This window comes from Phocoena sinus, chromosome 19 (assembly GCF_008692025.1).
Source record: "Phocoena sinus isolate mPhoSin1 chromosome 19, mPhoSin1.pri, whole genome shotgun sequence".
Classification (NCBI taxonomy): Eukaryota; Metazoa; Chordata; class Mammalia; order Artiodactyla; family Phocoenidae; genus Phocoena; species Phocoena sinus.
The window spans coordinates 3,322,217-3,339,670 of NC_045781.1; the positions used below are offsets into that span (position 1 = coordinate 3,322,217).

The 17,454-nt window shown below is 44.5% G+C and overlaps 1 protein-coding gene across 2 annotated transcripts in view; it reads left to right on the top strand.

Annotated features, from left to right (window-relative positions):
- The window catches only part of NLRP7 (NLR family pyrin domain containing 7), a 116,484-nt gene that overhangs the window by 14,136 nt on the left and 84,894 nt on the right, over positions 1-17,454 (top strand). Inside the window, exons 4-7 of one of the 2 annotated variants that reach the window (XM_032612671.1) lie at positions 1,954-2,124; positions 2,432-2,602; positions 3,872-4,039; positions 4,868-4,990. In XM_032612671.1, the coding sequence (XP_032468562.1) occupies positions 1,954-2,124; positions 2,432-2,602; positions 3,872-4,039; positions 4,868-4,889 (532 nt within the window). In that variant the 3' untranslated portion in view covers positions 4,890-4,990. Of the gene's footprint in view, positions 1-1,953; positions 2,125-2,431; positions 2,603-3,871; positions 4,040-4,867; positions 4,991-17,454 lie in introns of those variants that run through there. The other variant, XM_032612672.1, reaches the window with a different exon arrangement.

Sequence of the window (17,454 nt, forward strand, 5' to 3'; positions counted from 1 at the left end):
TGGCATCTCAGGTTGCATGTCACCTGCCTGTTGTGGTTCAGAGTAGCCATCAGCCTTAATTGGTCACTTAGTGATGCTGTAGAAACATCGAGTGTTCTGGTTCCTGGTAGCTCACTGGTTTGACAGATTCCCTGATCCTCAATGAGATCTTGTCATGAGTGCTCTGATTATCATCACCCATCGTTAGGGTACCATTCCATCCCCCCCTACTTAGTTGAGTAGCAACATGAGGTACTGGCTAGTGACACAGGTTTTTGGATTTGGGAGCCTTGCTTTGACCTTTATGACCTGTATGATGTTGAGCTGTTCCCTCATCCATGATGTGGGGTTTTGAGGAGTGAATGAAACATGGGATGTGAACTGCTTTGCATAGGCACCAGGCACAAATGTCAGCTCTTACCATTATGGATGATTCCTGATGGTGCTGTCTTTCATTAAATTAGAAAAAGCATCTATTACTCTGAAGTGTGTTTTTGTTTCTTTAGATTTTTATTCAAACAAGTAGAGTTGATGCAAAAGAGTCTTGAGAAATGTGGGTAGTGAAATAACAATTGAAAGTACACGTTTTAAGCATGATATTAAAAAAATCAGATTACAGACTTAGATTTAGTGTTTGTGTGTTTTATAAAATCTCAAATTTATAGAAAACATGCGTTTTGAAATTCTTGAGGAAATTATACTTCATAGTTTGTGGCAAAGATGTTTACTAGTTGACATAGTGTAAAAGTAAATGTTTACTCTGAAGTTGTGATAAATGACATTTCTAAGTGGATATACCGAAGCTCCAGAATGACAAATGGCTGGTGCAGAATCGTCTGTTTTTTTGCTCATTGATTTGAGACACTTTACATTCTACCTTGTATTGAAATTACATAAACTTATAATGTCCTTGTTATAGGTTAAGCTTTGAGGGAAGAAAGGTACTGATCTTAAGAACTCCAGTTTTGCTTATGACGTACATTCTAATAGGTAGAGTATATGGATTGATTATATCCTTTCTTTGCGTGGCAAAGTATCATCTCTCCCCAAAGAACAGATGAAGGGAAAAAAGAATATTAAAAAGTTTAACTAACGTGAATATTTTGAACGTTAGGGGCAGAGCCATTATTCAAACAAGCTTGTCCTGGAGTCCTGTACTCTATTTGTGTCTACAAGAGCAGCTGAGTTTCCAACCCAGTATAATGGATTGCCTCAACGTTCTCTAAAATAGCTGTACCACATTCGTATTTTCCATCGACAGAAGGAGTTTGCAGTTATTCTTGTTCTTGCAACACAAACTCAAACTTGGGACATGGCTGCCTAAGTGTCAAATTGTATCTCCTTGTTTTAATTAACATATTCCCTAAAAACTTATGAAATTGAACTTTTTGAGTTTCAGGCATCAATTTTTTTAAAAAAGTTTTTTTTTGATGTGGACCATTTTAAAAGTCTTTATTGAATTTGTTACAATATTGCTTCTGTTTTATGTCTTGGTTTTTTGGCCCCGAGGCATGTGGGATCTTAGCTCCCCGACCAGGGATCGAACCCGCACCCCCTGCATTGGAAGGCAAAGTCTTAACCAGTGGACCACCAGGGAAGTCCCCAGGCATCAAATTTTTTTTTTTTCAATAGAATCACGTTTAAATTTAAGTGGGATTGGGATAGACTCAGGTCAGGGAAAGTGATATAAAAAGTGGGGTTTGAGAAATAGGCCATGTTGGTGAAACTTCACACAGAATTAATTGTATTACTGATTGTTATTTTCCTCTTAGAGATGAGGCTGGATGATGATCAAATGGCCACAGAGATACTTGAAGAAGCAAAGGAGATCAGTTCTCTAATAGTTCAGGCCAGGGTTTGATGCATGTTGGAGTAGAATGACGTGAGAATCAAGGATACAGTCTCCAAGCATAATTAGCTGACAGGGTCTCTTTGTCCTCCCAGAAGAATGACTTTCCCCCATGTATCCCGCAGGTTGGGTTCTTGTTCTGACACCCCTCAGCGGTGGGCTGATTTCTCCTCAGCCCTCAAAATCAACCAGTCCCTGAAATGCCTGGATCTCACAGCCAGTGAGTTTCTGGATGAGGGTGTCAAGTTGCTGTGTTCGACTCTGAGACACCCAACGTGTTTCCTGCAGAAATTGTCGTAAGTCTCTCCTCTCTTCCCATGAAACATCTTCATTTTAGGACTGGGGCCACACAGAGAAGAGCAATGGGAAGACCAGACTTACAGGGCAAACCCTGTGGGACCTCTTACAGATGGAGACCCCTGGTGCCCATTTTGGTCCCAGGTAGATGATGCGTGCATTTTTGCTTGCCCTTGTCTCATTTCTGGTCCTTCAGGTTTTTGATCACTAGCACAGGATAGAGAGGGTGGAGACTTGCATTAAGGGCTGTCAGCTGGGAAGTTTGGACTTTGCAAATGTCTTACCACTTATGTGGTGCTTTTGCAGGTTGGAAAACTGTCACCTTACAGAAGCCTGTTGCGCGGAGCTGTCTTCTGCTTTGATTGTCAACCAGAGGCTGACCCACCTGTGCTTGGCCAAAAACAACCTTGGCGTTGGCGGGGTGAAAATTCTGTGTGAGGGCTTGAGTTACCCCGAATGTCAACTGCAGACCTTGGTGTAAGTCCCTGCTGGCTTGTGTATATTCTGAAAATTCACATGACATCTTCCAGCAGATGGGAGTGGATTGAGTTATATAGTAGGGTTCAAGACCGGAGGGGAAGCCAGGTATTCAATTTATAGTGGCAGAGAGGGAAAAGGAGAAGGTCATATTTCTGCTTCAACGGTATTCATTAGAAGAATATAAAAATTTCCATATGATGTCACTACATAGACTGCTCTGTTTTACAACAGCAAACATCTGATGCTTGTAAGCGCTTATTGTGTATCAGGTGCTCTACTAAATGTTGAGACTTTTTAGTCCTTACAGCCCCAAGCGGTAGTTACCTTTGTTTCAATTTTGCCAATTAGCTAATTAGAAGACCAAAGTTTAGCCACTTAGTTTGCCTATGGTCACATCTGTGTAGTGGGTATGATGCCCCCTCTATAAAGGTATCAGTGATCACTACCTTAAATACATAAAGGCAGTGTTTGACCAAACCTCCAGTTTGTAGGCTGTCAAAACTTAATTTTAGATTTTGTTTTAACTTCTCTCCCCACGCGCCCTAGATTCAAGTATGGTTTCAGGTGTCACATCATACAAAGCATGGCATCTTTTGGTCCAGTTATCATCCACCTGCTGTTTGTCATGTCACTTCAGGCTCTACAGCCTCTGTCACTGTTACGCCGTACGTGGGGCACGAGGCCTTTTAGGGGTGATTGCGGTCCACCTGCCTAACTGTACCATGGGAACATCCTTCTCTATGGTCAGGAGGAGTTGTAGGAGTCTAAGCTTGGAGGAGTCTGCAGTGTTTAAATTAGAGACACAGCCACTCGCATCGTGAATGTTGTGCATTTGATGTACCACGGTTATGCTGGGACAATTAAATACAGGACTTGAAATAAAACATAAGACAGGGAGAATGGAATCCCAATGACCTAACCGCGCAGAAAATAAGTGAGGCCTCAGATCCAGTCTCAGGTCTGTCTGAATCCAGAGCCCTTCACCTATGTGATATGCTATAATGCTAGGAAAACCTGTATCTTAGGAGATGCGTGTCTGTTTCTCCATAATAACAGGTGGCAGACAGAGGCCAGTTTAACACTCTACCATCTAGGCAGGGTCGACCTAATGTAATCATCATTCCATGTGTTTTATGTTTCTGTGTAGCCTACCTGAAAGCATATGGCTCAAGGCAGCATATAAGTGATGCTGGAAGTAACAGCCATTTCACAGGATGTGTGTCACAGAGGGATAATAGACTTCTCTTCGTATGACTATAATTGTAGGTTGTGTCATTGCAACATAAACAGACATGGCTGCAAATACATCTCAAAGCTTCTCCAAGGAGACTCCAGCCTAACAGACTTGGACCTGAGTTTCAACCCCATAGCCACTGGATTGTGCTTTCTCTCTGAAGCTTTGAAGAAACCAAACTGTAACCTGAAATGTCTAGGGTAAGTTGCTTTCTTCATTTTAAAGATGTTTTGGAAATATTTAATCTTTCGGAGATTTTGGAATACAAACCGCGGTAGAATCGCTTTGTCCAGTTTTAGGAGCAGAAACTGAATACAGGTAACTGGGTGTTTACAGAGTTGATCAGAGGGCCAGAGGGAGTGGTTTTAAGTGGGAAGAGCCTCCAGTGAAGTAGACTTCAGATCACACTGCTTCTGGTGGGGTCCAGTGATCAGGACACAGTGGGCCTACCCCAGTTCAATACCCAGGGAACCGTAGATGGATACTACCCTCAGGATAGGCAACGGCCCCAACAGGGTGGCGAGCTTTGAATCACTTCTCTCTTACAAGTCTGTCAAAAGTATCTAATTGACGCAACCTGCTTTGCAGCCAGAAGCCTACTGGAAAGAGAATCTGGGTTATATAAATGTAAAGACTTCCTGAGCCTTGAGCAGAGAGCACACTAGGATATACGGTGGTTTCGTTTACTATCCTGGCATCTTGGCTGTACCTGGGGAACTTAAAATTCTTGATGGTCATGCTTCCCCCAGATGAACTCAATCTTGGAGGAAGTGGAGCCCAGGTAGCAGAATTTTTAAGGATATTCTGGTTGGTTCTAATACTCAGTCAAGTCTGAGCTCCTCTGAAGTAGAAGTTGGAGGGGAAAATCCATGGTATCCACAGATGGGAATTCATCTCTCTGGATCAGTGAACACGAGCCCAGCACCATAGCGAAGGCATTGAACAGGGGCTTTGACATCAGAAGTTGGTTCAGATCCCATCTGATATTAATTAGCTGTGACTTAGGACATTTAACTCTTCCCTTACAGAATGGACAAGTCTTCTCTGTGACCTATCCTGATAACAGCACAATTAACGCATTGGGAGAATTACTTTGTAAACTCAACAGCCTTATTGTACACTTTTTTTTTTTTTTTTGGTGGTAGGTGGGCCTCTCACGGTTGTGGCCTCGCCCGTTGCGGAGCACAGGCTCCGGACGCGCAGGCTCAGCGGCCATGGCTCACGGGCCCAGCCGCTCCGCAGCATGTGGGATCTTCCCGGACCGGGACACGAACCCGCGTCCCCTGCGGACTCTCAACCACTGCGCCACCAGGGAAGCCCTCATTGTACACATTTTTATATAACAAGCGTGTGAATCCATATTTGCTACCAAGTCTCAGACCATTGTCTATGAGGGACCCCCTTCCTGTCTGTCGAACTTCATCTCATGCTTTTCTCCCCACCTTGGTGTGTACATCACTCAACTAGCCCCTCAGTTCCCAGAACCCACCCAATTCTTTCTCTCACTGCAAGGTCTTTGTCCTTAGTGTTTTTAAAAAATTTTTATTGAATATAGTTGATTTACAATCTTGTGTTTCAGGTGTACAGCAAAGTGATTCAGTTTTATATATATATTCTTTTTTGGATTCTTTTCCATTGTAGGTTTTTATAAGATGCTCAGTATACTTCCCTGTGCTATACAGTAGATCCTTGTGTGTTATCTATATTATATATAGTACCATGTATATTTTAATCCCCAACTCGTCATTTATCCCTCCCCCCACCTTTCCCCTTTGGTAACCATACATTTGTTTTCTATGTCTGAGTCTATTTCTGTTTTGTAAATAAGTTCATTTGTATTTCGTGGGTTTTTCTTTTTTTTTTTTTTGACTAGAGCATACAGACCCTGGAGTTTGCAGGGCTGTCTGCCAATACTCCTTAGTTATTTTGGGGGAGAACAAACTAGTTTTGATAGTTCAGAGGTCTTCTGACTATCCTATTGCAGCATGATCTGTCCTCTATAACAAATAATAAATTGACTCTAGTATTGTCCTGCCCAATCACCAGCACTGTACATTTTTTAAACACTTATTTTTATGGAGGGGGAAATTCACACGACGTAAATGCTCCATTGTACGCCCAGTAAACAACTCAGTGGCACCGACTGTACTTGTGTAACCACTGCCACTGCCCAGTTCTAGAACTTTCTCGTCATCCCCAGTGGAGAACGATTCCCACGAAGCAGTCACTCTCCACTCCCTTGCACTCCTGGCAACTGCAAATGTGTTTTCTGTTCTAAAGATGAACTTATTCTGTATATTTCATATGTGGCTTTTTGTGTCGGGCTTCTTTCAGCTAGCATAATATTTTCAAGGTTTTATCCGCATCGTAGCAGGTGTAACCATGTCATTCCTTATATGGCTACGTAATATCCCATTGTATGGATATACCATGTTTTGTTCATCCGTTTACTTGTTAATTTTATTCAGAGGGAAATCGAAGCTATTTTCTGTATCTCCAGTGGCTACTGTAGTGCCTGGGGCAGCACAAGGATGGTTAGAGGCTCCACATATAGGTAGAGGTGCAGGTGGTGCAATGGTCAAGGGCATGTGGGAGGGGTCATTCTGGCTTGAGTTGGCTAACTAGGGTATGTATAATCTGGCACGAGCTGTATCTACCCCAAAGAGTGTCTCCCTCTGTCCTCCACCGGCAAAGACATCTTTTGGTCTAGAAGGAGCTCTGGGAACAGGAGATGAGGAATGGAGGCCATGGTAACATAATACATCACTAGCTTAAATAACAACTAGCTGTAACGTCTAAGAGAACACAGTCCTCTTCTGTTCACTGACTCTCAGGCTTCTGCTCTTTTGTTCCTTTCATCATTTCACAGCTCACATTCAAACTCTCTTGAGGCACCTCTTTCCAGATACCTATGAGATGACCGTCTGCCACCCCACCACCTATATACCACTAATGCTTCATCTGGGTTACCAGCTGTCGTAGGGATTTTTAAATTTTTTTTTGGACTAGAGTTGATTTACAATGTTGTGTTAGTTTCAGGTGTACAGCAAAGTGAGTCAGTTAGACACATACATATACCCACTCGTTTTTATATTCTCTTCCCATATAGGTCATTACAGAGTTTTGTTTTTTTTTAAAGAAGATGTTGGGGGTAGGAGTTTATTAATTAATTAATTTATTTTTGCTGTGTCGGGTCTTCATTTCTGTGCGAGGGCTTTCTCTAGTCGTGGCAAGCGGGGGCCACTCTTCATCGCGGTGCGCGGGCCTCTCACTATTGCGGCCCCTCTTGTCGCGGAGCACAGGCTCCAGACGCGCAGGCTCAGTAGTTGTGGCTCACGGGCCTAGTTGCTCCGTGGCATGGGGGATCTTCCCAGACCAGGGCTCGAACCCGTGTCCCCTGCATTAGCAGGCAGATTCTCAACCACTGCGCCACTAGGGAAGCCCCCATTACAGAGTATTGAATAGAGTTCCCTGTGCTATTCATTAGTTTCTTATTAGTTACCTGTTTTATATATAGTGGGGTGTATGTGTCAATCCCAATCTCCCAACTTATCCCTCCCTGACACCTTTCCCCTCTGGTAACCACAAGTTTATTTTCTACATCTGTGACTTAATTTCTGTTTTGTAAATAGGTTCATTTGTACCGTTTCTTTAGAGTCCACATGTAAGCGATACCATATAAAGATATTTGTCTCTGTCTGTCCGACTGACTTCACTCAGTATGTCATCTGGATTTATTGCATTATCTCTGAATGTAGTCTGCACGTTTCAGTTCTTGATTTCCCAGCGTTGGTTCTCAACCCATCACCCCCGAGGTGTCTTTCAACTTGCAAGCCAGGCCATAGCACTTGTCTTTCAAAAGACTCAAAAGCTCCTCGTATCACTAATAGCCTACAAGATTCTCTGGGATCCTATAAATAGTTATGAGCCACTCTTTCTACTTTCCTGCTAGCTTGGCATTTCAGCTACACTGGCTTCCTTCCCCCAAATATCATAATGTATTTTACTTTTCCCCCTCCTATCATCTTTGCAATGTGGAATTCACTGACCATCACAAATCTACTTAATCCTCCTCTGTCCTATTAATCCTAATCCTGTTTATTTTGTTCTGACACTGTTATATCCCCGTCTTCAATACAGCGTGTCCTGATGTCACTAAAATAAGCTCCATGAAGAAAATAATTTTCATTTCTTTGCTGCTAGGTCCTCAGCAAGTAAGAGTACGCCTGGCAACACGGTAGATTCTCCATAAGAGCTCGCTTAAATGAGTGGGTTTCTGTACTTTCTCAACAGGCTCTGGGGCTGTTCCATCACCCCTTTCAGTTGCCAGGATCTCGCCTCTGCTCTTATTAGCAACCAGAGCCTAGAAACTCTGGACCTGGGCCAGAACATCTTGGGGCAGAGTGGCGTAATGGTGCTCCTGGAGGCTTTAAAACAGAAGAATGGCCCCCTAAGGACACTCAGGTTGAAGATAGACAAACCTACCGTGGAAATCCAGAAGCTGTTGAAGGATGTGAAAGAAAGCAATCCACAGTTGACGATTGAATGCAATAATGCCAGAACAGCCAGGTCCTTATGTTGTCACTTCCTCTCCTGAAGGAAGATAACTCTCTCGCGTGTCCCCAGAGGGGGCCGTCTGATATCTCTAAGACATCTCATTAATGAAGGACGTCAAATGTTAATTACGTTTGACGTTCAAATCAAAATGTAGATCAAAACGTAGAATTGGGCACTGGTTTTTCACCCTCTGGTTTCTGGTAAATTCCGCACAAGTCACGTACCCACTTGATGTTAAAATGTTTTCTCTCACAAGGATAATAAAAAGCAAAGCACTTTGTTTGATGCTGTACTTATTAATATGCCCAGCAGCTAACTTAGGGTAAACTTGGCTTACTTAGTCTAGGAACAAATGTTACAACGTTCATAGATGATTACGTGGGTTTCTTCTACTTTTCTGCCCTCGTGCAGGTATTTCTTGGCCTAATATAATAGTTGCCCAATGAGCCTACATGATCAGTGTGGCTTGTGGTTTTCTTATTTTATCAGTTTTATATTCTAATCCAGGAGTTGGTAAGCTTTCTCTGTAAAGGGCCAGCTAGCTAATACTGGGTTAGTCAAAAAGTTCATGTGGGTCTTTCCATAAGATGTTATGGAAAAACCCAAACAAAGTTTTTGGGCTAACCCAATATTTTGGGTTTTGCAGGCTCTATGGTCTGTCATAACTATGCATCTCTGCCATTATAGTGTGAAACAGCCAAAGACAACACATAAGTGACTGGACGGGGCTGCATTCCAATGAAACTTTACAAAAACAGGCAACAGGCCAGATTTGGCCCATGTGTTATGGTTTGCCAGTTCCTGTTCTGAACTGTGCTGTTACTGAGAAGCATACATCTGACCACGTCACTCTTCTCTTTAAATGTTCAGTGATTCTGTGTGTATGTAATCCATACCTGTTGCTGGTAACTCATAGAAAAGGCTGGAAAGCCAGTTCAGAGCTTTAAAAAATAAAGTCACCATTTGGTGCTAATTTCTAGGCACTGACAAAAGTGAGTAATCGCTCCTTCCTTAATATGTCCACCAAACTTAAGAGGTAGGTGATAAGACTACCTTAAGTAGTCTTATACTGATACAGGAGTCTTTATCGATAGGGAACATTATCATAAAGTCCCAGTTACAGAAACAGTGGCCTATAGTTAGTGATTCAGGTTGAAAGCTTAAACGACACAATTTGTTTTGGATTTAGGATAACATTTTCAGTGAACTTTTCTCCCTGACAGTTTTCACCTGATAACTGTAAAACCCCCAAATTTCACATTTTTAGGTGAGATGAAATGTATTTTTAAAACTTTATTCTTGGCACTTCCCTGGTGGTGCAGTGGTTAAGACCGCCTGCCAATGCAGGGGACACAGGTTCGAGCCCTGATGCCACTGAGCAGCTAAGCTGTGTGCCACAACTACTGAGCCTTTGCTCTACAGCTGGTGAGCCACAACTGTGGAGCCGGCGTGCCACAACTATGGAGCCGGCATGCCACAACTACTGAAGCCCATGCACCTAGAGCCCGTGCTCTGCAATAAGAGAAGCCACCGCAATGAGAAGCCCACACACTGCAACAAAGAGTAACCCCTGCTCGCTGCAACTAGAGAAAGCCTGTGTGCAGCAACGAAGACCAAACACAGCGGGGGGTGGGGGGGTGGGGGGGCCGGAAACCTTGAATAATTTAGCTTGTATACACTTGAAAGCTAACAGGTGTTATCCCTCAACATTTATTGCATAGGTTTTAGCTTTCGTTGTTGCTGTTGGAATATCTGCTCTGGGTCAAATTGGCATTTCTTTGTAGCATTTCTCTGTAGTCAGTCACCGCTTTATTCTGGCTGTTGAGATGTTCTCTTCGATTTGTCTTTTGAGTACTGACATGTTTAAGTATGGATATTCCTTTTATTTCCTATTTTTTATTTTATGCTAGGGATTCAGAACTCTGGGAGAAAATTTGGCTTTTATCTCTATATATTGTCTCCCATTTTCTGTGTCTCATTTTACCTTTCATATCCCTTTCACATTATTCCTTCTGTGCCATATTTTTTGTGGGTTAAACATCACATTAGTTCTTTCAACCCATCAACTAGAAGATAAAGACCCCAAGTTAACATAGATCTATGAACTCAAGTACGGAGGTAGTATGGCTTACCTTAGTTGCTCGTTGATCCCAGGAAGGACCCAGTTTCTTTCTCTGTGTTGCATTGCCATCCTTAGCAGGCCCCGATTAAGAGAAATCTGCTCAAACACTCAAGGCTGCTGTGGTATTTGGGGTGACACTCAGCCGATACTAACTTAAATCAGGCTTTTGGATACCGGTGTTTAGTGGGACATGGTTAGGCAAGGATTTCAAAGGAATAGATGAGTATGGACTAGAAGGAGTGATCACGGTATCAGAGGCGAGGCTGACGGAGTCAAAATTCAGCGTTCTCCTTGAGTACAAAGCTCTTGGGTAGGATTTCTGTGTTTTAAAAAAGATACAGGGACTTCCCTGGTGGCACAGTGGTTAAGACTCTGCGCTCCCAATGCAGGGGGTCTGGGTTCGATCCCTGGTCAGGGAACTAGGTCCTGCAACTAAGAAGTCCGCATGCCGCAACTAAGGAACGGGCGAGCCGCAACTAAGGAGCCTGCCTGCTGCAACAAAGAGCCAGCACAACCAAAATAAATAAATATTTTTAAAAAGATACAAATATAGTCGAGAGAGGTTGTGGTTGACAGCGTCTGGGCCAGACCCTCCCAGAATGTTAAACACATTCTGATTGACACGCTACAGCAGTTCATTCCCCCCTGCCCTCCAAAGACCATGTTATTTGATCTATTTATAAAGAAGGAAACAGGGAGAGGACTCCCTGCCACTGAGCAGGACTTTGCCCCCAGTCTGGCAATATCTGGAGACTTTTAAAAAATCACGGCGTGATACACGTCCCATCAACGGTAGCATTTTCATCGTCTTCAAGTAGTATTCAGTATGTTCAGAACCTTGTGCCACCATCACGTTCCAGGACCTTTTCATCACCCCAGAAGGAACCCCTGTACCTATTAATCTACTTTGTCTCTACGGATTTGACTCCTCTGGCGTTTTCTGGGTCACAGCCGCCTGTGCTCCTGGCTTCTAGTGGGCAGAGGCCAAGGGTGCTGCTAAACGTCCAACGATGCACACACGACACTCATCGCCCTGAGGCTGAAAACCCCACTGCAGCTGGACAGCGTGCGATGTCTTCAGGATACTGCACCCTCCACGGCTCCCCAGCTGGGTAAAGTAAAGACCTAGGAGGGGTAGTGTCTCTTCCTTCGAGAGAGCAGGTGTTAAAAACCTCAGCCTTGTGGTGTCAGGAGGGCCTCCCTCAGCATCCCAGCCTCAGTCCCTTCGTGGCTCAGCTCTGCTGGGGCCAGAGGGCTTGAATGGTTGCAGAATCATGGCTCATCCTCTCACCATTCTGCTTAGCCTTGGTGAGTCCCAGAGAGAACGTGGGGGACACCTATTACTAGAAGTGGAGGCGAACTCTTGGCTTTGGGGTTGGTCTCACCAGGGCTCTCTTCCAGGCCATGCGTATGAACCAGGAGACCAGGGCATGGGAAGGCGAGTCCTTCCCCCAAGGGGATACTTATCTAACCTCTCGTGGGTTTTTTTTAGCAGTCAGAACACACACAACATTTATCGTTTTCTCTCTTACATAGGTGTAGTTTTTGGTACCCCAAAATCATTACAATAGTAACATCAAGGATCACTGATCACGGATAATAATAAGAATAAAGCATAATAATATTAAAAAAGTTTGAAATAAGGCAAATATGACCAAAATGTGACACAGAAAGTGAGCAAACACTGTTGTAAGAATGGCACGGGTAGACCTGCTCGACAGAGTTGCCACAAACCTTTAATTTGTAGAAAAAAAGAAAGCCTGCAAAGCATAATCAAACAAGGTATGCCTGTATTTCAGTAGTTCATTCTTTTTTATTGCTGAGTTCAGTCTGTTTACTCTTTGTTGTTTTAAAGATTTTTTTTTTTGGTGTGGGCCATTTCTGAAGTCTTTATTGAATTTGGTATAATATTGCTTTTGTTTTGGTTTTTTGGCTGCGAGGCATGTGGGGTCTTAGCTCCCCTACCAGGGATCGAACCCACACCCCCCGCAATGGAAGGCGAAGTCTGAACCACTGGACCGCCAGAGACGTCCCACACTCTGTCTGTTTATTCTTTCACATTATGCTGTAGAGACAAGCAAAGCTCATTCTCCTGCTGACGGACTTCGGGCCATTTCTATTACCTGTTGATTTAGAACTGTGTTCTGAGGCACCTCGGCGGTACGCAAGGTCCACTCGGGATTAGCTGCTAAAGCAGAGGTCAGAACTGCCACGTTACACCTCACTGGGAAAGGGTTGACTAGCTTTCCAGGGGCTGGGGTTCCCTTGGCTTTTTTGCCCTTGGTGCAGCATCAGTGTTAAGGGAGAGGCAACCAAGGTTAAGTCAGAAACCAGTAAAACAGAGGCAGTCACAGCTGCCTGATGAGTGGCTGATGGGAACCTCACCTTCTTCTGGAGTTTAGGTAATGCTAAACACTAAACAAGTAACACTCTTGTTTTGCACAAGGCGCTTGTGAAAGACAGAGTTGGGGTTATAAAGTCACTTCTATAAGAGGCTCAGTAAGAAGGATGGCACGGAGAGCTGGATCCAGGGAGACTCAGGGCTTGATACTTCTTTCCAGGATTACTTGCCAGACCTTCACTTTCAGCAGTTCGGATTCCTGGATTCCGAACGAGAGGTCTGTGATCACCAAGTGTCTGGGTCCTCCAGAAGTGGAACATTCCATCATGGTCCGGGGGCGAGGGGTGGGGAAACCTTCACACTTAAGGTAGAGAGAAACCTCCAGTGTCCAGAGCACAGACCCAACGCACATCTGAGAGATGGATCCAGATAGAGCGGGGTGATACCATTCTTCCTATGGAGGCAGAGGACCCTGATCAGAGCTCAGTGACCCAGTGGAACAGTCGATGACGGGTGAGCGAAACTCACACGGACATTTAGGTCAGGGCTGGGCTGGGATCTGTTGTCTCCAGCAGATCCACTGCCTGACATCCCATCCTAAATCTCAGTCCATTTGGGTCGCATTGACTCTTCAGTCAGAGCATGCCCAGCTCCTGTTGCGGGACCCAGGCTAGATTCCGGGATCTCTCTCCAGCCCAGTAGTTCTGAAATGGGGGTGATTCTTCTCTCTCCTCGCCCGCACGTCAAGAGACATTTGGGGCTGTTACAACTCGGGGAGGTGGTGCTACTGGTGGGCAGAGTCCAGAGATGCTGCTAAATGTTGAGCAATGTGCACTACGGCACCCTCCCCCACTCCGTACAGCGAAGAATTATCTAGCCCCGAAAGTCAACAGTGCCAAGGTTGAGAAACCCTGGTTTGCAAGGTTCTTGCCCCCAAAGTAACCACCATCTTTGACCACTCAATCTGGGGCAAAAGGCAGGGTTCCAAGTCTGGGGCAATTCTGCAAACTCCGCTTAGGGTAAGACAGCCCTCTTTTTAGAGGACTGGCAATAGGGTCCACGTCAATGAGAAGAGAGGAAGCAAAGCTGGAGAGGATAAATAGACCGAGATAGTTTACAAAGAAAAAGATGAACCAAAAAGTCCTTTATTGGGCCCTGCTGACCTCTTTGCTCCCCTTTCAGCCGGGTTTCCCCTTGCTCGCTCTGTTGCAGTCGTGCTGGGTGTCTTGCTACTTCCCTGCCTTGGGCTCTCCACCTGCTGTTCTTTCTGTCTGCTGGGTGAGCGTTTTTGAGGCATTTCAGTATTTGATGTGACCGCCCTTCTCAGCACAGTCAACACGTCCTCACCCAGCTGACCACCAGATCTCATGGATGTCCGTCCCCCATCACACCCACCTTTTTCCATCACCCTATTTATGTCCTTACAAGCCAGGGGTTCTTATCTGGGTGACTCTTAATTTTGTCCTCAAGGAGACATTTGGCACTGTCCAGAGAGACTTGGTTGTCACACGTTGGGTGGGTGGGTGGTCCTGGCGTCTAGGGGGCAGAGGCCAGGAATGCTGCTGACCCCAAGCAGTGCTTAGGACAGTCCCTGCTATGCACTGGATTGTGTCCAAATGCACATGTTGAAGCCCTAATCCACCAATGTGACTCTATTTAGAAGAGAAACAGGGCTTCCCTTGGTGGCGCAGTGGTTAAGATCCCGCCTGCCAATGCAGGGGACACGGGTTCAAGCCCTGGTCTGGGAAGATCCCACGTGCCGCGGAGCAACTAAGCCCGTGCGCCACAACTACTAAGCCTGCGCTCTAGAGCCCACGAGCCACAGCTCTTGAAGCCTGGGCGCCTAGAGCCCGTGCTCCGCAACAAGGGAAACCACCACGATGAGTAGCCCCCGCTCACCGCAACTAGAGAAAGCCCACGCGGAGCAACGAAGACCCAACGCAGCCAAAGACAAATAAATAAAATTTTCTAAAATATTAAAAAAAGAGAAACAGATTTGGGCATCTATCATAGAGAAATTGAAACCATGGCATTAAATGAAGTCAACCAGGCTTGCGTTCAGAGAAACGTGGGTCCACCATAGAACCTTAAAGCTCTGGTGTTGGAGAGCCCGAAAACTCGGTGGTGGAGGGACTGTCAGAAGTGAGTAGGGACAGGTGTCAGAAAAAGCCATCGAAGTGACTATTTCAAGGAGGAAGTGGTCGTATACAAGTACCAGAAGAACAAAATAAGGGTTGAGGAGCGTCCGCTGAGAGTTCCAGGAAACACATTAGTGTTTGTGACAAAAGCAGCTTCTGAGGAAAGCAGCTTCTGAGGAAGTGTGGGGTGAGAAACCAGTTTCTAGTGGTTGAGGAACAAGTGTGAAGAGGCAAAGCAAAGACCGCCCATGTGGGGAATATCTCAGGGCAACTGGTCGCCCCGTCCGTGGACCAGGAATAGTAGAAGGGGATGGACATTCTCCGAGTAATCGTATCCACGTTCTGAAGCTTTAGTTCCTTTTCCTAACTCAGAGTTAGGAAACTTTGGTGCCAGTGGTGATGGTGTAACAACTGTGGAGCACTGAGAAATCCCTAGGATGGGGGACTTCCCTGACGGTCCAGTGGTTAAGACTTCGCCTTCCAATGCAGGGGGTGCGGGTTCGATCCCTGGTCTGGGAGCTAAGATCCCACATGCCTCGTAACCGAAAAACCAAACCATAAAACAGAAGCAATAGTGTAACAAATTCAATAAAGACTTTAAAAATGGTCCAAATCAAAAAAAAATCTTAAAAAAATAAACCTGTAGCATGACGTCATGAACTCATATATTACTAAGAAGGAGAGATTGTTCCCTCCTTTCGGCAAATGTAAGGTGAAGATAGAAAGGACATGTCTTGCCTCAGGAACACAGGTGTTAATGGAGGTCGAATTTGGTCCTTTCCCCCACCTCCTGATTCTTCCGTGCACCTGTTGTATGAGACGGGATGATGGAAGCAGGTAGGGAAGGCAGGCTGGAGATCCAGTCTTAGTGTTGTAATGGGGAAGATGAAAGAACTTGGGGGTAAACACAGAAGGAAGAGAGGCAGGGCTGGGGTAGGGAAAGGAGACGCCATCTCAGCCTTCAAACCTCACCTTTCCTAATACCCATGAGTCCAGGCAACTGTAACATCAGCCTGCAGAAACAGATCACCATATGTGAGGGCACCTTGAGAAGGAGAGATAGGTTAGACCAGTGCTGTGATGGAGTGATGAGTGAGCCTGCTTAAAAAAAAATTATATATACATACATAATTCAGCCATGAGAAAGGAGGAAGGAAATTTTGCCATTTATGACAAAAAGGGTGGACCTTGAGGGCATTATGCTAAGTGAAATGAGTCAGAGAAAGACAAATACTGTATGATATCACTTAAATGTGGAACCTAAAAATCCATACTCGTAGAAACAGCAGAATGGTGGTGCGTAAAGGCTGGGGGGTGGAGGAAATGGGGAGCTGATGTTTAAGGGTACAAACTTGCAACTAGTAGACAAATAAGTCCTGGAGACCTAGTGCACGGTATAGTGATTACAGACAACGGTATCGTATGGTCATCATCAAACTTGGTAAGAGAGCAGGTCTTAATTATTCCAACCACAAAAAGGAAGTGGCAATTATGTGATGCGATAGAGGTGTTGGCTAATGCTACCATGGCAATCCTTTTACAATAGGTAAGTGTATCAAAGCAACACATCGTATACCTTAAACCTACACAGTGTTCTATGTCGATTATATTTCAATGAAAAGGAAAACACTTTTCAGTTTGGGACAACAGAGGCTCTCTGATTTCTCTTGATGTTGCCCCAAATGTATCCTTTTCTTATCACACCTATCATGGTTCATCTACAATATCAACGCCAGTGGGTGGGCATGAGGGCAAAAAAGGTCCCCTTTGTCCACCCAGGTGCCCAATTTACAAACTTCAGAGTTTTTTTCTTAATTGGAGTAGAGTTGATTTACAATGTTGTGTTAGTTTCGGGTGTACAGCAAAGTGAATCTGGTATACATTTATCCACTCTCTTTAGATTCTTGTCCCGTACAGGTCATTACAGAGTATTGAGTAGAGGTCCCTGTGCTCTACAGCAGGTCCTTATTAGTTATCTATTTTATATATAGTAGTGTGTATGTGTCAATCCCAGTCTCCCAGTTCATCCCTCTCCCCCTTACCTTCTGGTAACCATAACAAACTCAGACTTCCTGTTGACCCTGCCACCTGCCCACCCATCATTTCTAAACAATAAAATGAAGTACGGCTTCTGTGCCTGAAATATGTCAAAGGTGTCTACCTTCTCAGAGTGGTTATCGACTTTCACCTGGAATAATGTAGCAGCCTCCTAACTGGTCTCACTGGATATGTTCCTTCTTATTTTTGAATGGAAACAAACTTAGCAAAACAAGAATACAAAGGAATTTTCTAACTGGGACAGTGAGTATCTACAAAAAATTATAGCAATTAGCTTACTCAATGGTAAGATATTAAAAATATTCCCCATAATATTGGTACTAAGAAAAGGGCACCTGCTATCACCACTCCTATTGATTAATGTACTGGAGGTTCTAGCCAGGTAATAAGACAGTAAAA